Source organism: Amia ocellicauda, chromosome 12 (genome assembly GCF_036373705.1).
Source record: "Amia ocellicauda isolate fAmiCal2 chromosome 12, fAmiCal2.hap1, whole genome shotgun sequence".
Taxonomy (NCBI): domain Eukaryota; kingdom Metazoa; phylum Chordata; class Actinopteri; order Amiiformes; family Amiidae; genus Amia; species Amia ocellicauda.
This window is the reverse complement of record NC_089861.1, coordinates 7,096,596-7,117,511: the sequence shown is the minus strand read 5'-3', so window position 1 is coordinate 7,117,511 and position 20,916 is coordinate 7,096,596. Positions and strand designations below refer to the sequence as shown.

Sequence of the window (20,916 nt, the reverse complement as noted above, 5' to 3'; positions counted from 1 at the left end):
TTTCAGTAATGGGGATTGTATTACGATCAGTCTGAAGTCCTGGCAATTAGGAAGTTTGGCCTGAAATAAGCAAGAGAAAGAGTCTTTGTGCCGAGACACCAAAATGTGTCACATACAGACTATCAGGAGGAGGAAACTATATTCAATTATATTAATCTGTTGCTCAGTGTGCTTGAAAATCAAATGTTAAAACCCTCACTGAACTACACATTCCTATTGCTGTTCACTCCCCCCAAACACCAAAGGCACTTTATACATCCTCATGCACAATACCTCGGACTTAAACAGACTGGCTAGTTAATATGGAAATAAACGAATTACTACAAATAGTATAGATCAAAATGAAGCGGACTGTAAAGCATCCAAATCAATGATTAAACAAATGGAACATTATTTTGCTTTAAGTCATTCCAACCTTTGAATAGTGTTTTCATACAATTAACATCTATTCTTCAGCTTAGCCTGTATTACCAGTGACATTAGATCCTTAGAACATGCTAAGGGCACATGCATGTTGGTTTTGTCTTTGAAAGTAAGCATTACAATGAAAATAAATTATACAAATGTTTTCTGGGAACTTAATATCACACAGACCACACTGCCCATAGTCCTCTGTGTGCATGGTACACAATGAGCTCCTTCCACCTGCACAGCACCCTCTGGAACAACAGGAACAGAGAGGGGGATAGCACTACAGCCTTAATGCAACAAGCACCTTTCTCCAGTTGCTTTCACATAAAGCCACCCCATAATCTACATTTCACACGGTGATAAAACATTGATTTACATGATGCCTGTTGACGTGTTGACTTTAGATTCGGTGTATTTATTTGATTTGATTGGTTTACTACTGCTTATTCTCTGGTTGAAATATGTCTGCTTGGATACTGGCTTTTGATTTTATTTGTGTGCAGAGCAACAACAAGGGAGGGAAGACTAGATATGTGCCTCTTCAATAAACCAATTTTTAGCAAGGCTGATTTGGTTACCGACTGTTAGATGTGAACGATTTCTGTCCCATTTGGCCCTTTAGTGAATTCAGGTCTCGATTTTTTTTCATGAACAGGCTGCTGATTCATCCACCTTTCAGTCTCCATTAGTCTCAAGACCCACAGCAAGACAGGTTCATAGTCTCTGAAATGTCAATTGTGCGGTTCCACATATTAACAAAAGAACATGAGTGGGCAGCAATTTTTTTATTATTATTATTGGACTATATACCTTATCTGGTTGGAACGGGTCATAAAGTGTTGTTTCTGAAGTTAACAATGGGTATAGTACAGTATTTACAATTCCTGTTTTTGACAATGAACGGAAAAGCGCTACTCAAACACAGGTATCTGGATTCATAAGTGAAGAAAAACGTGAATCTGCTTCTTTAAATGATAAATCATCACTTCACATCATATTGCAAGTAGAAAACACAGACTATGCCCTAGGCTGGTATGCTACGAAACCAAAAGAAAGAGGCTGTCCCCAAAAAGAAATAGTGCTGTCAGTCTAAGAGGGGCATCTGGAGTATCAGTGACTGGGCTCCTCTGCTAGGAGGAATTTGCTTGCAATATTATCTAAACTGATGATCCTTGAATACTGCACAATACATACAATTTCTATGCAGGAAAGCATTATTTTCAGAGTCAACAAAGAACATTTCCACCCAAAACATGACATTAAGAGGCCAAAAAACTTTTTTGTTTAGATTTAAACCATGGAAATGTGATTGTATCAATCCAATTATTGATTATATACAGCTTGAAAACTTTCAGATATGCAGGGCACATGCAAGAATAAAGACAACATTTTTATATTACGTGTCCAGAAGCACATCTTTGTTTTCATGCTCAACAGTGATACATATCAGTGCACCTCATTGTTCACCTCTGGAAGACTAGTCACACCAGAGACAAGGATTGCCTATACATAAAAATGGATGGCAAAACAGTTAAAACGATTCTGTTTCATTGTGATACAAATAAACCAGAACAAGTTTCAAATATCTGTCCAAGAAAGGCCCATTAAACACATTTAGTGAAACTATTGAGGAAAGGAATGGAAAACTATTGATAAGTTGATCCACTAGGAAAAATATCATTTTATTTTTGGAAGTAGCAGAAAACTTATATTATCTTATATTTTGTTCTACAGGTAGGCCTACATCTTAACTTGAATACCAGGGCTCTTTCTGGCAAACTGATTAAACAATGAACAGTGAAATGTTGTACAAGAAGAAGTCTGTACATTACAGTTAACTCATACACCATGAACTGAGCTAAAACAAACAATGCATGAATACACACACACACACACACACACACACACACAACTGCCACCATGCAACTTCCATAATTAAATCCCTGCAAAAAGCATGATGCCCTTACCATGACTTTAACAAACAGCTCCAACAGGTGCGTCCTGGTCGTCCTCAGCGTGTCAAACCTGCAGATTTTGGCAGAGCTCTGCTTGACCAGGAGCGCAAAGGTCCCCACCAGGATACAGAGAAAGGCGAAGGAGGAGTAAACGAAGAGCTTGAAAAGGACCGAGGTTAGGGTGATGCCTCCTCCATCCCCGAAGTGCAGGAGCGCCGCCGCGACGAGTCCGACCCCGAGCGCCGTGGCGGGCAGGAGAAACCGGGACGGAGAGACGGGAGGGGAGCCGGGCATGGAGGCATCGGGGCTGCTGCTGCTACTGCTGCCATCAGGATGCATGCTGATGAAAAGGACATTTCCTCCAAAACGACAAGACTGGCCTTACTCCTCTTGCATTTGAGCGATCCTGGCTCATAACAAGCCGTGTCGTTTGTGAGCCACGATAGCACGGCGTAGCAGGTAGGGTGTCGTTGCAGACCTCACCGTGATCCCAGGAAAAACAACCCCGACTCTGAGCCCGCACGCTGGGAGTTGCAGTTCATAATGCCTGTGGGTCTCTGCTCTGTACCACGGCTCATGAAAGTCATAGTCTGTCCATGCTTTTAAATCCGTGTCCTCCTCTCCCGGGGACCAGGCAGACGAGGAGCAGGTGGAGACGGACTGGGAGATCACCGGATAATCGCGCTCCCGCAAACCAAGAGTTAATAATGATCAAGCCGGACGCCACTTTCGTTTCTAATTTTTAATCTCGATCTCTCCCTCTGTTGTCTCCCCTCCAGCGGGCGCTTTTTATATCATGCACAAGGTGCGAGTCAAGCCCCGGCTCTCCGCCGAGCCTTTACCGAGCCACGGGCACCTGAGTTTGAGGGAGACATGATGATGGTCGACCATTTCAATCCCGGAGTTTCCTGTTTCATTTCTTAGTCCAGCATATTCACCAATCCGAGAGGAAACAAATCTTGTGTCTGGCGGCGCGGAGGTGTGGGCCACTTTCCATGCCGTTTCGCTACTGCACAGTCCACGTTTGTACTGTTATTTTATTTTACTTTTACTTACAAAATAGGAGGGAGTGACTGGTGAATCCGGAGTATATAGTCGACAAAGTATCCAAGAATAGCATTACATTCATAGCTGATGTAACTGGAGCAATGTATATCCCATCACGATTCATCTGCTGCATGTATTAAGCTGCTACAAGGTTTTTATTCATATGCATTTTTATGATGGCATTATTTTTGTAATGTTTCGTAGATTTGAACACACTCTTTAACTGTGTATTCGGTTTTAATTTATTATACAATTAACCTCCTGTGACCCAGTGTATCTAAGCCAAGCGCTGACAAGTTAATCAAATATGGAAAACATCTAAATATAAATTGGGAACACTGACATGACAGCCCTGCTTGCACACGTGTATCTGGATTGTGTTGATTTTTATAGCTATTGTGTTTGTTTTTAATTCTTGCTTTCAACTGTAATGCAACATTTTAACTGTAACAATGTAACAATAAGACATATATATTTACTGTGTGCATTATTTAGTATTTCCACTGAAACAGGTTTCTTTATTGCACTAAATGTTTCCTCAGTTTTACACCCAGCGCCATCTGCTGCCTTTACTGCGCAGCTGCAGAGCTGTGGGAGTCAGGAAGTGACGTTAGGTAGTTACACAGTAGCTCATTTTTTATTTTTGACGCTGCTAATGCCGTTAAGAGACTTCTCCATTAGTCTCTATCAGTAGTCAAAGGTAACATTATCGTCCTGCAATATATAAAATATATATATATATATATATATAATGTGGATAGTGTCCTCTTTTCTTGCAGGAAGTGCTCAACTACAGCTCTGCCATCTTTCTGACAGCACACTGTGTAGCAACGCGGGTGACAGGTAAGCTGGATACTACAACACAAAAATGGATGGCTGATGCATATGTGATTTATTTTTATTCTGCTTTAAGGATACCTCTTTTAAGGTTATGCAACCGCTTTCTTTTAGTTAACTGTTGTGATGGCAGCTCTTGAACACAAACCGTTACGACATGACATTTAAACTTGTTTTCGCAATTGGGCTTTTCCTGTTGGAGGCTAGTGTAAATAACAGTATGGTGATGTAATTCTGACAGTGGGCTTCAAACACTGCAAGACTAATATTATAATAATGCCCAATTATCCTGTTTAGCCATGTAGTAGCTGAGCAAAAGGTCGAGGTATTCTCTGGTGTCAGCTACAGGAACATCAACATGTCTCATTTCTTTCATTTCTCAGTCGATGGAAGTATTTTTCATGTTTCAGACTTAGTCAAATCTGCCTGCTTTGCATAGCATCCCAAATCGACAGTAACGTCCAATTACAGTGCATTTGATCGACTTCACTCGCCTAGCCCCAAGAGGCGAAATTAGAGAAAATATTCACATACACACTTTAACCGGCTCAAGTGTCGCTAAGGATTTTAAATATAGAGAGGTTGCCTGCTATGAAAGCCTGGGGCTAGAGATTGTTAATAATGCTGCTTAATGTTACCCCCTCTGTAAAATCAAAATCAATGACAGCTGTGGAATAAACACTGGTTAGAGCTGTAGCATCTCCATAAGTGAAAGATGGAGCATTTTGAATTGACAGTACAATGCAGGATTTGTGCTTCAAATCCTATCCATTCAAAGTGAGGAGATTGCAATCATGAGAAATCTCTGAAATCATTTATAACTCGGAGGTATCAGGATTAATAATTGACGTATAAAAATACCCACCAGCCAATAACAAAATTGTACAATCAGTAGGCATATGTGATGTCCTGTGGACCGGGACATTTCTTCTATACAGTGCTAGTTATGTAATTCACAGTTGGCTTGAATATGGCCAAGGCTCCATTCAGACAAATTCGTTCTGATTTTCTAATGTGCCGGTGTTTAAGGGAATCAGAGAATCAACATTTTCAAATCTCTGTGTTGCCTGGCATTGTGTCTCTGGTGCTTTGTGGCATAAAAAACATGCTCTGGATCATGTGTGTTGATGCTGTGGAGGAGCTAAGAACTGTCAGCCCTGCATTTCAGTTCCTTTGTCACAGCCCACTGTGATTTTTCAGACCACTCTCCCTACACTTCGGTCAGCAGCTTTCTTGCCGCAACTGATGAATCATAGTTAGACAACATGGTATATTTTTATCCCACTCTATTATCAACATGAATCATCATCGTCATCATTTCTCTTCATTAAAACGATCAGCTCAGCATGCTTATATCTGCCTGTGCAATTTTCTGGAGGTGTGCCAATGGTAGACTACAATCCACATCACCAGAACTAACCAGGATTAGTCCAATTAAAATGAAGATTTGCAGAGTTGCTTCTTGAGTCTGTACTAATCAGAAACTGATTGTTCTTTATTTTCTTCCTATATTTTGTTTAGATTTTTGAAAGCCTGAGTGGCGAAAGTGGGCTGCCGATCATGTACAGCCCCAAAGACTTAGAGGGAGAAGTGGACCACGCTTTCTTTGACAGTGATTTTGAAGACGGCGGCCAGGACAGGGGTGGTGTTAGTGGAAATATTCATGAGGAAAAGCCCTTGGAGGCCCGAGGGAAAAGCAATGGAGGGTCAGCACAGAGCAGAGAGAGCTCCTTAGAGGAGGAGAGGGAGAAGGGCAGCAGTTCGCTCAAAGAGGACCTGAGTCGCCCTTCGAGTGCCTCCTCTTCACTTTCTTATGGGGCCAGATCCGAGGTCAGCAGCAGTGGCAAACTGGAAGGTGCTTCTGGCCGCCATTTAATCATCCCCCACAGAATCCCCACTGGCTCCTCCACCGAGGAGAGGGAATACGAGGACGACGATGAGGAGGCGGACGAAGAAGACAGCTATAATCGCAGCGAAGACGAGAGCGAGGCAGAGCGCGAGGAGAAGCACGCCAGATGTCGATCGGCCCACCCTGGCAGCAGTGTGAAAAAAGCCTGTACTAAGTTCAGGACCCACAGCCCTCCTTCCCCCTCGGAGTCGGAGAGCTCCAGCAGCGATGCAGGGAGCTGTGTCCCGGAGCTGTCCCCCCAGAGGAAGCCGATGGGCCTGCTCTCCGTGTCATCCCCGCGGCACCGACCCCGATATGGGCTGGCAGCCAGGAAGCAGAGACTACGGCTCCCAGACGAATCGGAAGACACAGTCACCGATGTGTCTCCCTTGTCCACTCCAGACATCAGCCCCATCCAGTCCTTCGATCTAGCCTTAGTGAAGGACAGCCTGAAGAAGAGAGCCATGAGGAAGCAGGAGAACGTCAGTGTGGACCTCTCCAGGGAAGCTCCAGATTGGTGCCCTGACCAAGAAGGTGAGAAGAGCCCCCCAAAGACGGGCAAAACCAGATCTGAAATGTGCCACATGAGCTATACATCCTCAGAGTCTGTAGAGTCTGAGATTGGTGGTAGGCATGGCCAAAAGGTCTTAAATGATGCCTTGGATCTTAATCAGCTTCTCAAAGGTACTTTTAATTCTGCTATATCTATATATTTATTTTCTTTTATATTTTGTATTCAGTTCTGAATCTGTAATGATCCCCTTAATGATCCACTTGGGCCACTTAAATATATATACTTTATTATTCTGTAGGCTATATTTTCTCCTCTCATGAGACGTAATGGAAAGTCACTGATCAAAAGCAGGTCATTTCATAATTAATGGTCTGGTGTTGAAGGGCAGCTTTTGAAAGGGAAAATAGGCTGACATTTCTCCCCATATGTTCAGATGGAGGGCAGCCAGTTGCCAGCAGCTGCTCTCACTCAGTGGAGACGGATCGTGATTGCTGCTGTACGCGTATGCTTCTGTCATCTGCAAACACAACGCTGATCTTCACATGCTGTGTTTGTCTTGCACCCTTAACAGGCTTCATTTTCACCAGGACTGAAAATGAACTGAATGACCTGTAGTAATGTACACTATTCTTGCCCTTTCTAAACAACAGAAAGGAAAACACAATAAAGAAAGTTAAGCAACTTTCAGAATTGATGGCAGTGTTCACACTGTAGTGTAAATAGTGTTTGGCAATATATACCTGTTGACATTTTCCCATGATATTCAATTTCATTGGGAAAAATTAAGAACAATTGATAGCAAGATGTTCAAAATAACCACAAGAAGACAACTTGTCTGAGAATCTAGTAGCCTTAAATTAATCTTAGTGTATATTTACAGAAGAAACTTCAGTACACATTTAAAAAAACATTGTATTTTTTTCTGTATGTAACAATAACTTGGTTGTTAGTAAAGTGTTTGAATCTTTTTCTGGAAAGCTTTTATGAGCCTAGAGAAGAAGACCCAGGAGAGCCTGGTGATTGATTCTCCCGGAGGAAAAGCGAGGAAGAATTTTTCGTTCAGCAACGAGGAGGTGAGGTGCATCGACAGGGAGAACCAGAGGTTACTGAGAGAGCTGTCCAGACAGGCTCCCAAACCCAGGATAAAAAGTGCCACCGCGAGAAAGCCCACTGGCTCTCCGGTCAAGCTCTACCACACCGCACTCAATCGGCAGCGAGAGCAGCAGAGGATCGAGAGAGAAAACATGGTGAGTATCTCTAAATATCTGACCTCACAGGTGTAAGTCAGTGAACAGTCGGATTTTTTACCTTTGCATCGAAAATACCTGATTTTCCAAAGCTGCTTAAAGATTTACTCAGGAGTAAGACCAGACATTTTGAGTATGTTGCCCTTTTGGCAACCATTTTAGTGTAAAACGGAGAAGTATGTGACAGTAACTCATCAGTAAAGCAAACTTACAATACACCAATACACCAAAGGTTAGGCACCGATTCAGTGCCTATGCAAAGTCTACACCCCCTTGAAGTTTTTTTCACATTTTGCTGTGTCAGAGTTTTAAAATTAGGATTTTGTTCCACTTATCTACACACCATACTCCACTTTGTTAAAGGAAAATGTTTTTATTGTAACTGGATAAGTCAGTTAATACTTAGTGGAAGCTCTTTTGGCAGCAATTGTTATTATTATTATTATTATTATTATTATTATTATTATTATTATTAATATTATTATTGGGAGGGAAGTGAATAGCCAGTGAAGCCAAAGTGAAATGCTCATAACTTTTCAAAAAATCAATTAATTATTGTTGTTTATAATAATCCATCCGTCCATCCATCTTCAAAACTGCTTATCCTGGTGAGGGTCGTGGGCAATCCTGGCAGGCATAGGGTGCAAGGCAGGAATACACGCAGGACAGGATGCCAGTCCATCACTGGGCAACACACACAGACACAGACACAGGGCAATTTTGAAAAAACAGAGAAACCCACACGGACACGGGGAGAACATGCAAGCTCCACATAGACAGACCCCCCGAGCCAGAACTCAAACCCAGGACCCCGGAGCTGTGAGGCAGCAGCGCTAACCGCCGCTCCACCGTGCCACACCAAATAATAATGATCATTAAAAAAAAAAAAAGGTACTACTTAGTGTTGCAAGGAATTGGTCTTTTGTGCACAGTGCTACAAAATAACCTAATCATATTAATATTATTTGGGCAATAATGAAAGCAAGCAATAATGAAACAATGGGAATTGTATTTTCTTAGAATAAGTCAAATTCCCCAGCACTGTGCTACTTCTCACTGAACACAACAGAACATTAGCAGTCTCTCTGTTTAATTATTTAATTATAGCTCAGTAATCACAGTGCACTACATTCCTGTACCGCATTTCCCATGTCTGTTATACATGGCAGAATCAAGCCAAAGTCTCCTCTGCGTTTGGTTAATGTTTAATTGTCACCTCCTTTCGATCAGCAGATGTAAATTCCTCAGGGGTGCAGAGGTATGATGTGTTATCAATAAATGTATGGTACAGTACTCTTGAAAAGTGTGTAATTCTTAGTAATAGCCACCAGGGGGGGCTTGTGTTGTTCAATCAGTCTTGTCAGGATGGTTCTTTAGATCCAATATTACTTTCACTCCCCTTGGCACCTTGACATCTTCACTCATAATCCCAAATCTGTCCATAGAGAAGTCAATGTATTGTAATTGTCATATTAATAATAATAATAATAATTTAGTTTTATTAAAACCCCAGCGATTTTCTAATCCACATTCAGCCTGCATTAAACATCAATGGCGGTTATTTTTAAATCCAGTTCTCAATGGGCCAAATTCGTGACTGTTTAAGAGATGTCCTGAAATCATACCCTGCATTAGACCTAGTAAAGTATAATTAATTAACTAATTAAGAACTCTGGTAGAATGAAAGCCAAAGCCACTGTGTCTGTGTCATTGGGGTGTTTTCTTGTTACCATAGAACAGGTTGGCTATAGATTAGGTGAGCCAGGCATGTATTAATATATTCCAGTGCACCTTGAGGGGAGGCTCCATTATTGCATTAGATCACAGCGATTTAATACTGCACTTAAAAAGGAAGATTTATCTGTATGAATAATTACCTAGTTTATCTCTATCTATAATTTGCTCCCTTTGCTGTGTTGAAAGCATCTAGAGCAGTATGAGGGCCTATTACACTGGGAAAGCTGCACAGCAGTCGTTCCCATATTTCTCTCTCCCATTTTGTGCCTTTTTGATAATAGTATTGGTTGTTTCAGTTGCTCACAAATGTCTGACAAGCAAGCAACACCTAGCCTGTGGATAACAGTCTGCGTTAATACCACCCCTGTTTCTTACACGCTCAGGAAAATAGCTTCACCCTGATGCACTGAGTGTAAACCCTGTCCCTGGAGGACTGCTGTGTCTGCTTGTCTTTTATTCCCACCTTTTATTCCATTACCAAATGGGTCGCTGAAACAAAATTGGACCTTATTCATCGTTGTCAGCTGTGAAACTTTTGATGTTGTTTCCTTAAAGATTGATTTAGGTATGTGACTGGAACAGAAACCAGAAGAGACGGGGGTGATTTGTATAGGCTTTTGAAACCGTTTTTCTCAAACCAAATCTGAATGACAGTACATGGCTCATGATTGTACCCGTATGTGTCTGCAATGCAGGTCTATTATACATTTTTATTCTCTCCCTCTTTGGAATTGTCAATTGTTAATCAACCAATCGTTATAAGCCTTGACATAACACGGGAGAGATTTAAAGGGCTTACATGTGTCCTCAGAAACAAGTCATCTCCACTTCTTTTCACACCACGAGGTCACAGCGCTAAAACAGCACAGCTCTAACATTTTCGGAAGTACAAATGTAACTCTCACTGATCACACTACGGAGCTCCCGGGCACCTTTTGAACCTCAGGGTCTGAGGAAAGCACACTCCGCCCCGACAGTGCTCGGTCAATTATGCGCCCTGGACAGGTTCTTGTAACACTGAGGCACTCTGGTGCGCTCACAAAGGGATTCTGATAATGATTTGAGCTGTAAATAATGCACACAGTGACAGCGGTACTGTTAAAGACAGGGTGCTGTTACAGCACATTCGCACAGTTCAATCTGTGTAGAGAAAGTAACAAGAGGCAGTTCAGAGAAGTGAAAGTAGAGACGGCTTAACAGAAATAGATGGCAACAGGTGCCTGGAGCAGCAGTCAGCTGACGGTACAGAGGGCACAGCCCTGGGTGAACCACAAAGCCCACAGAGCCTCGACCAAACAGCTTAGCCAGACCTCAGTGACTAATCAACATGTAGCAGCATACACTGACTTTTAGCACTTTTAGAATAAAGTGAGTAAAGCCCTCCTTTATTTATCTGTTTGATAGTTTTCTCTCTGCAACAGAGAGCTGTACAGATTGAATAATTTGTCACATGGTCTGAGTACAGCCCTAAAATTGATTTCTATTCTTAGAGCATGGTAACTGAATACCGTATGTGATCATTTTATTCTCTGCCCCCATGTGAACGCATTTATTTTGCCTTGAGTTGGGAGTTGTGTTAGTGGCTGTGCAGGAAGTTTGTGGGATGCCTGTAATGAGCACTTCACTTTTATCTTCTGCTGGGTGGTGATTGAAATTAAATTCTAAAGCGGCAATCGGAAAATGTAATCAATTTCAGTGTATTTTTTCTATGTAAAAGCAGAAGCTGGTGCTTTATTGTTCTTCCTTCTAGTGGTTTTCACTTTGGGTTAACCTTTCACTGGAATGTTTTCCCTGCATGAGTCTCTGTCTGACAGATTTGAATGTGTTTGTGTCTGCTGTTTTGTGCCTAGTGTTTTTGTGTCCAGTCTCTTATGTCAGTTTCTATGCTCATGAGTTAGCACAGGGCTCTGTGTAGGTGGGTGGTTTCCACTGAGGAACCTGGACAGAAACTGAAACCCTCTTTTACAAAGGAGTACAGTCTAAAGGCTATAACAGCAGTCTGTGTGCTTCCTCCTGCCACACCAGGTAATACTTTGGATGTGTGTCAATGACTAAAGATTAGGTTAATTTTGACTAATATAAATAAATGGATTGAGTATGTAAATGAGAGCTGGTTGAAAGTTGGGATGAAAACCATAAGATCCCTGCTCTTGATTGATCCCAGTGAATGTAGTGAAGTCTCTGTCTGTTGCTAACAGTGCACTGATGTGTACCTGCCTGTGTTAAGGGATTTGTCCTGTTGACTTAATGTGGGCAGAGCCACAGAATGTGACACCTGACCCCTAACCAAATGCCCTTAGCATTGCACATACAGTTGTCAAAAGTATTTCCTTGATTTGAAACTTTACTATTTGGCGATTTTCATTTAGTAAATGTTGTTAATTAAGCGCTACATGTGTACCGAGTTTGTTGAACACTGCTTCAGTCTATAGAAAATAAAAGATTCTAGTTGATTGAAATTACCTTTTGGGGTGATATTAGCTGCCATTGATCTCATATTATTCCATTGACAAAATGACTACTTAAATATTGTTTCACATTAAAAGTGTGAATACTTTTTACTATAACTGTATTTGAGAGAAATATTCTATATATAATATTATTGTAGTGGTGAACCTAGAATTTGTTTCTATGAGTACTGAACATTTTGTAGTAATAGTTGTTTTAATTCAGTCATTAGGTGTAAAATGCTGATAAATGGCGATAGGTGCTCAAATTGGAGATAAGGGTGAAAGGTTATGTTCAATATTAACCAGTTAGATTGTATTCTAATGAAATTGTTACACAATCCCTGTCTCTGAACATAGTGTGATCAAGTGTTACACATTACAGTGAAGTGACATTTGGAGGCTGTACTTATATTTCATATTTAGGAATGGCACAACTTTATCCCTGGTCTATTTCCAGCAGTAGTGCTTCCTATGGCTTCTGCTTACCTAGGTATTTCCATTTGACGCTGAACAGACTGAGGCTTGTGACGTTTTGAATAATAGCCAATAATTATTTTTACACTGAATGGGGCACTTTTAGCAATGCTTTTGTATGACCCAAAGTTAATATGTGTGCTGTATAAATTGACACGTGCAATGCAGTATCGTATATTTATTTTTTTGTTTTGTAACTTTTAGATGACATGGTATCTGAGTTTCTGAAGTAGATCTAGTGAGCTTTATAAGATACACATTTAGATCTTAGTTTTTAATGTATTTCTACAGAACAATTACATTCACTAGCTTTTATTAATGTGACACTTGATTTGTAAGATGTTTTTCAGTGTAGGATCTGTGCGAGGAAGGTGGTTGAATGTACAAGGTCATGGCTTTTGGCCAGAAAATGCCTGTGAATGGGGATTGGGGTTTTAAAAAAGCTCGTGCCAAAGCTGTTAATGGCCAAACACACTTCAGGCATAGAGTGCTATCACTGTCTGTGTTAGTTAAAAAATAACAATAAAAATGTGTAAGGTTTTCATAGGATAAAATAATATAGAGTGAGAGAGACAGATCAGTCGCTATCCAAATCATGCTAATGCTTTTCTTTTTCATAAAATGTAACTCGCACCACCCAAAGTGCCATTTAAATTATTTAATTCCTTTCCCCTTCTGTGGCAGATGTTTGGCATTATCCATTATTTAATTTTACTACTCTTGATTTATTTTAAATGTGCAGCATCTGCAAATTATAAAAACCACCTTGTTAATATGAAACTCATTTCAATACAAATAAAATATTTAAATATCTAAATACGTGATGGGGAAGTGGAAATTAGAAACATTTGAACCATTCCAGGTTGTGCAACTGTGAGAACCAATTTTCACTAATGCATATTTCAAGCTTGTTGGCTTGAGTAAAACTTGCAGAGACAGACATGGTGGGAATAGTGTATAAAGCCTACAGCTGTCTGCAACATGGGAACACTCAAGCTGCTGTGTGATGGGAGTCTGATTCCTGTCTCTCAATCTGTTTGTATAGCAATGAGTGCCTCTCTGTCTTTGTCTTTAGGCTTTTCTGAAAAGACTGGAGTCTGTGAAGCCCACGGTGGGCATGAAGAGATCCGAGCAGCTGGCAGACTACCAGCGACAGGCCCAGTTCAATGGCTCTGCAGCTCCCTCCAGACTCGACAGACTGTCCGCCAGCAGGGGGGGCTCGACAGGTATGAGCACGGGGCAGCAGTGGAGCCATAGAGATGGCTTTCTCGATTTGTATTCAGACTTCAGCCTTACCCTTTGCCCTGTAGGGGATTCGGGTCCTACCAAGTTATTTGCTGTGTGAACTTTATGCTATGCATTATATCTGAGAGACATTGCCTGATACTCCAATGTTTGTCCGATATTCACTCATGTTTAAGACCACCTGTTTTAATACCTTTTCCTCAAATTTTGCAGACTTTCATTGTAACAGAATGCATGGGGGCTTTTTGCAACTATTGTGTGAGTAGATAAGCTAATAATTAGCATAGTAAGTATGTGACCAAATCTAGAACAAACCTATTTACTGCCCTTACTCATTCAATGAATCCCTGACCCACTAGTGTATGTATTCCTGATTGTCATCCAGTCTGTTTTTACTTTTCTCCATAGGTAAGCCTTCAAGACCATGTAGTGCCTCAAGTCTCCGTAATGCCAGAGCAGCCGTTGTGTCCAGCACCGCTGTCCCCAAGCCCAGAGTCACTGAACCCAGAACGGCCTGGTCCTGAGATTTGTGTCTGTGCTCTTCAGTGCATGCGGGACAGAGTGCGTCTTTATTTCACTGTACATCACATAGGTTTTGTGGCGCTTCAGTAAAAGTGGGCAAAAATCTGTATCTTGTTAATTTCCAGAAACACTCCTTATCTTTCTCTAATGGATATGATTGCTAATGTGTTCACTGCATACTTTGTAGTAATCATTTTTTGTGAAGTAACAAGTGATCTCGGTAAGAATCTACATTCCCAAGGCAGCAAAGCTTTGAACTCGACCACACACACACACACATGCATGCATGCATGCATTGGTACATACATACATATCTGTACATCTATCTATACATTCTCCATTTATTTTTTTTGTATATTAAATGTGGCAAAAGATTTATATTTGATATTGTGGACAGGGTGTATTGCTATTGTTTGTTAATAAAGCTTCTTGTTAAATACATCATTAAAATCTCAGGTTGTTCTCACATATGCCAAAGCACCTGCTTTCTGTTCTCAACAACTGTGAATCTGTGAAAGAACTATAATGTTCATTATCTTCAGTGAGTTATCAGGAGGCAAGCATCCTCCACCTTCCTCTTGAGTGATAGATAGATAGATAGATAGAGATAGTTATCACCTCAGACAAACTGAGTTATTCAGCTGAGTTCTAAGCTGGGAAAGAACGTACTACAGGTGATTAAAAACTGCAGTTTCTTGAATGTGATATAATGTTTGGAGGCTGTGGGGACCATGCCTGCTGATTTTCCAGGCTTTTGTACACCTCTTTTATCCTGAATTTTGTGTGTAGAGGGTGCTATTGGTTGGATGCAAAGGAACTGTAAATTTAACCTTGATCAGGAGAGACCTCTCTGCCCCAAGTCACCTCTTTCCACAGAGGGTTGTGGTTTTAGTGCAGATGTTTTCAGAGACATAAATGACAACATGCAGAGTGGATGGACAATGTGTATCTGCCTTTTATCTTCCATAATACAAGATCTTTACAGTAGCCGCTGGGATCAAATAACAATTCTATAACCCAGGCAGATCAAATGCAATATTAAAATTAATCATCAATAATGTAAATATTCTGTTGCTATATCCCAACGATTTGTAAAGGCCACATTCTTTGTCCACTCAACCCCTGGGTCAAGTATATAGTATTTATGGTTTTAACCAAGAGGTACCTCTCAGCCTTTGTTCTACTCCAGCTTGGAAATAATTATCTTTTTGTGTGTAGTCCACAGAAGAAATTACTTTTGTTTGCGGGGCTGACGGCTGCTAAAATGTTACTTTGAAGTGTGGAACCTAGAATACTTTACAGTTTGAAGAGGTCGACTGTGAGATTGCACCAGACTAGTGCAAATGCACTGGCTGTTTGATGTACAGTGATATTCATCATAAAGTCTATAAGATCTCCAACCCTTTAGAATTATATAATTTTATATTTCGTATTGCTTCTTATGTATTTTGATTTTGATGTATTTGTATTTTGTGCAAGCATGTTTACTCAACAAAAAAACAAACAAAAATATGTTAAAAAACAAAATCAAAACAAAGATAAAAGGGTCGTTCACCCCTGAAATGGAAGATTGAGGAAACACACAATTGCTGAGGCCAGGTGGAGATCATTAGAGGCATTTTTAATCTCATCCATATTAAAAGAATACATCATCAGCTTGAAACAATGCTGCAGTTACTGCTGTGCACAAATCCTACCACTTAACTAACTAATATAAAGGAATACACTAGGATCTTTACACATTTTGCACTGTAGCATTTTTTCAAACTGCAATTCACACCCAGTCTTCAGACCAAAAAAAAAGAAAAAAAAATAGAGAACTAAAAGACAAGCAATACGTCCAATTGTGAGAAATTTGGTGCAATATGTACAGTTTCAAAAGGAAAATGGCTCTGTAACCTAAGTACATGTTTTTCTTCTTCTGTGGTCTAAAGGTCAACAATCTGTGTTCTGTAAGTCCCTTCTTCCTCTATGGCTGGTTCCCTCACATCTACCCATAATGACACTGGAGAGAGGAGCACAACACACCTTTGGTGCAATGATTATTCATGTTTAGACAACTTTCTTAATCTCATCGTACAATACCAATACAAAAGCACCACCCATGCCTCTCAACACATTGGACCAGGCCCCCTTGAAGAACGCTTTGGAGCCTTCATCTTTTGCAATCTTCTTCCAGCAGTCAATTGTGCCCTTGTACATAATGTCAGCTGTGAAAAACAAGAAAGAAATTAATGCATTTTCAAAAACGATCAATTCCTGTTGTGCAACAATACGCTAACAATTGAGTAATCAACTTATATGCAATTTTGAAGCACATCAAAAACAGTTCAATAATACCTGCTGCTGCATTGCTCACATATTGATATTGATATTGACTTTTTAGGAATGTATATGTTTCATATTTTGGGTGAAAAAAACTAACCAATAGCTCCCACATCACTGGCCTATTTATTTCATAGTACTACTTTGATTGCTCACCTCCTTTGCGCCCCGACTGCATCATCATACGACGTCTGACCGTGTCAAAGGGGTATGACACAAGCCCAGCCACTGCGGTCACACTCTGTGCGATCATCCAACTGATGAAGATGTGTACGTTTTTAGGGTCTGGCATCATACCTGAAAATGAAAGGGGGTAAGAAGTTATTAAGTCCAATTAGATGCGGCAAGGAATGCATCAGAATACGATTTTGTACAATCATGACTTCACAACGAACCTTCCAAGTATTAGATCCTGTAAAATATCTTTTGACATCATTACTGTAATGTAGTGTATTATTACTAGTTTTATTATTTATGTTATTGTTATTATTACAGCCATTACCTTTAGCAGTGTCGTAGACTCCAAAGTAGGCAGCCCTGTAGATGATGATCCCCTGAACTGAGACGTTAAACCCTTGGTAAAGCCCCTTGAGGCCATCAGACTTGAAAATCTTGGCAATGCAGTTGCCCAGACCGGAGAACTCTCTCTCCTTCGCACCTTTGCCAACGTCGGCCGCCAGTCTGGTTCTGGCGAAGTCAAGTGGGTACACGAAACAGAGGGACGTGGCCCCTGCGGCCCCACCTGACGCCAGGTTCCCCGCAAAGTAGCGCCAGAACTGTTTCCTCTGATCCACACCTCCGAGGAAGATCTTCTTGTACTTGTCTTTGAAGGCAAAATTGAGAGCCTGGGTGGGGAAGTAGCGGATCACATTGGCCAGATTACCTCTCCAGAAGGAAATAAAGCCCTGCTCTTTGGGGATCCTCACGACACAGTCCATGATCCCCTTATACTGGGTCTCTACTGTGATCTGCTTGCTCGCATGCTGGACCTGGAGACAAAACAAAACGGCACAGGGAGGTCAAAAGGAGGTCAAAACATCAAAAGCGAGCATACAATAAATGGATACATTTGTGGTTAAGAAAGTGGGAACTATATATATATATATATATATATATATATATATATATATATATACAGTTCTAGAAAAAGTTAAGAGACCATTTAACATTGATTTCTGAACTTGGAGTGGAATTTTTTCCAGAGTTGTATATATATATATATATATATATATATATATATATATATTATATATATATGGATGCACACTTAAAAAAATAGATGGGCATGCATTAAGTATTGGTTATTGCTGTCAGCTCTGCTTTTACATTGCTCTTTGTTTTCCTCTAACATTGTTTTACGACATTATTTACATATTTGCTGTAAGTACAAGTTCTGTCCCTCTGTCCCCTGATTTTTCAATATTGTGTCACTCGATATTTGGGTTTAGGTTGCATGCGTAATGCTCAGGGGCTAATTTTAGGAGCGCACACGGGGTCCAGACGCTACAGCAGTTAGGAGACACATTCACCAACGTATCTGAAGAGTCGGCGGACTGCCTGGAAGGATTTCAAGTAGTGCGTAAAATCACTTCAGAAGTAAGGCAACTCACACCTAACGTGCAGAACTGAATATTTCTAATATATATATATATATATATATATATATATATATATATATATTATATTATATAAACATACTTCAAGAAAAATGTGTGAGACAAAAATATGATGGACCAAACACCGCACATCTTTTATTTTTTAATTTGAATTTGTATGAATGCAACCCAAAATCTATCCTCCAGCCAATTTCGCACCTCTGAGGGCGAATGCACGAAACAGCACCATGGAGAGCGACCAGCTCGGTGCCGAAAGAGAAAAGTGTCCTTATTTAGTCAGGAGGGACAGCGCATGTGTCCACTTCTGCACCTGAGTGGGCTTCAGCTGTGTCCTTTCTTATAGCTACTTGAAAACATTTCAGTTCTCCAGTTATCCATTTATAGCTCTGAATCCATTAAAACCAAGAGGCGCACTCACTCACTTGGCCCATATATAATAACTAACAAGTAATACATCATATTGCAATTTTTGGTCAAAACTGTGCAGGGGCTTAATGAATAGAGTTTGGTATAGTCTCGCCCTCAAGTCCAGTCTAAGCCAGCGTGCTCACCTGCAGCAGCAGTTTCACCCTCTCGATGGGGGCAACAGCGGTTTTGGAGATGGCCGCGGCCACACCACCTGCCAAGAAGTCCTTCAGAAAGCTCACGACTGCGTCCGACATGTTGGCTGTTTCTTCTGGCTAGATTAGAGGTGCCCGTATCCACCCAGGCAGGCGCTGGTAGCAGGGTGTCCCTTCAATGGACGAGGCTGCCCGTCCAACCCAATATATACAGGCGCTGTATCGCGAGAGGGGGGCTGACGGACAGACGGCCGGACCCTCACATTGGTGCCGCTACATGCATTTCCCAGGTCACAGTTCAAGCCAAACGCCATATTTATTAAATCGGGCTGCAAGATTAACCCCGGGGACGTTTAAAGGGCAGAGAAAAGTGAACGTGTGTCAACTGGAGATAAAGGGTGTTCTTTTTGAAAGGTCACAAAGTAACCACACTTGGGAAGCCAATATAAGATGCATGTTTTAAAGCTTGTGTGATCTATTCTCGATGTCTCTTAAATAACATGTCCTTAATAACTTATACCAACATGCAGCAGAGAACCACTTTCTGAGTCCTTTAGATACTATAATCTTGAGGTCAGAAATTAGATTGTGACATGTACATATTGATAGTGCTACCGTATCACTTGAAACAAAGCATATACTTTCTGGTCATTGCTTTACTTCCATTGTATTCTTGCACAGGGATCTTTTTTATATATAATTGATATATATATATATATATATATAACAAGTTCAAACTTTGACTGTACCATCATACAATCTAAAGTTGTTTGAAAGTTTTTATTTGGTGCACTATTACCAAATAACATTGTCCACAAGGGACATTTGTAGGACACAAAGTCGTGAGGGAATTTCAAACAAAAATCATATATATATATATATATTTTTTTTTTCAGTTGCTCTCAGTTACGGGTTGTGGTGAGGAACGGATGCGTTTACAAAAACTAAGAAACATTAGCAAGAGCATCACCACGTTTCCACCGACCTAACATTGATTGAGTCTGAATATCAAAACACAGACGCGCGTCAAAACCCGGTGTACGGGAAGCAGAGAGGGACATCAGTGTCCGTAGAACTGTGATCGAATCTAGGTACTTGTTGCAGCCATCCAATTAATAATCAATACAATTCAGAATAAACTACCAAATCATTTATTTTTACTTTCAATGAAGAAGACAAAATAGCACACCCAGTAATTCACACACACACACAAATAGTTGAGCTGATCTGATATATTTATACTTCAATTAAACTGACAATTATATTTAAAGTGACCTACATCAGTCACCACCCCATTCCAAGTTGAAAATCATGTCAGCAAGTCTTGGAGGGGTGAATTTTATGTGATTGCTTTTTAACATTTGGTCAAATGATTATTCCTACGATTGAAAAAATATATTGATTACAATCAAAAAATATATTAATCTTCAACCTATGAAATTAACTAGAGGCATCTAATTCCAGGCGTTCTTTTTATTATTGCATATATTAACATTGCCATCTGAGTTATTTCCATCTTTTAGTCCATGTGGAAGAGAGCATGAGACACGTATCTGTACCAACTTGAGGTCAGCATGACATTAAACAGTACGCCCTTGTGTGCTAATATTCGCGGTAAGATACACCTGTACTGCTGCTTTTCCTTCTGCGCTGCAAAGGAAGTCTCAACCTGCCTCTGCAGACACTTAAGTGGCAGCATATTCAGACCGTTGCTTGGATACAACACAAAGAGATTCAGTCGGCTCTGTTTAGTATGTTTCCTTACACAATGGCCGGCGAAAACACCGAGGCCTGTTATTAAAGTGAAAACAGAACTCCTCCAATCACTTCTCAGAGGCTGTTTTCACAATGCAGTTCCTACTGATTTATTTCCCAATGTGTATTTTAAGACGTTTTACATGGCATTTTCACCTGTTAAAGAGAGTTATAGGTGGGTATATAAATCCATTGTTACACAACGTCTTGCTATGTTTTGAACTTCTTCGGACAGCGGCCAAAGTGCAGTTGTTACCCTGGCAGCCAGAAACCATGGTTGCAGCCCCACACTGAGAGCTGAGGGCTCTGACATTGTGTCATTGTGACATAGCA

General features: G+C 40.6%; 3 protein-coding genes across 10 annotated transcripts in view; 1 reads left to right on the top strand and 2 right to left on the bottom strand.

Annotated features, from left to right (window-relative positions):
* The window catches only part of snx25 (sorting nexin 25), a 55,090-nt gene extending 52,385 nt beyond the window's left edge, over positions 1-2,705 (bottom strand). For both annotated transcript variants that reach the window (XM_066718201.1, XM_066718202.1), the window contains exon 1: positions 2,379-2,705. In XM_066718201.1, the coding sequence (XP_066574298.1) occupies positions 2,379-2,705 (327 nt within the window). The remainder of the gene's footprint in view (positions 1-2,378) is intronic.
* A 552-nt stretch (positions 2,706-3,257) lies between these two features.
* cfap97 (cilia and flagella associated protein 97) lies at positions 3,258-14,793 on the top strand. 7 transcript variants are annotated; one of them, XM_066718203.1, is made up of 7 exons: positions 3,258-3,345; positions 4,193-4,256; positions 5,772-6,822; positions 7,086-7,148; positions 7,631-7,899; positions 13,636-13,786; positions 14,214-14,793. In XM_066718203.1, the coding sequence occupies exons 3-7, from the start codon at positions 5,811-5,813 to the stop codon at positions 14,327-14,329; spliced, it is 1,611 nt and encodes a 536-aa protein (XP_066574300.1). In that variant the 5' UTR covers positions 3,258-3,345; positions 4,193-4,256; positions 5,772-5,810; the 3' UTR covers positions 14,330-14,793. The 7 variants fall into 7 exon arrangements, with proteins under 7 accessions (XP_066574300.1, XP_066574301.1, XP_066574302.1 ...); XM_066718204.1 differs by having other exon boundaries at positions 3,303-3,388; XM_066718205.1 differs by lacking the exon at positions 3,258-3,345 and adding an exon at positions 3,402-3,564.
* Positions 14,794-15,927: 1,134 nt separating this feature from the next.
* slc25a4 (solute carrier family 25 member 4) lies at positions 15,928-19,020 on the bottom strand. Its single transcript, XM_066718215.1, has 4 exons — positions 18,820-19,020; positions 17,155-17,641; positions 16,809-16,949; positions 15,928-16,537 (listed from the first exon to the last, which is right to left on the bottom strand). The coding sequence occupies exons 1-4, from the start codon at positions 18,928-18,930 to the stop codon at positions 16,380-16,382; spliced, it is 897 nt and encodes a 298-aa protein (XP_066574312.1). The 5' UTR covers positions 18,931-19,020; the 3' UTR covers positions 15,928-16,379.
* Between the last annotated feature and the right edge of the window lie 1,896 nt (positions 19,021-20,916).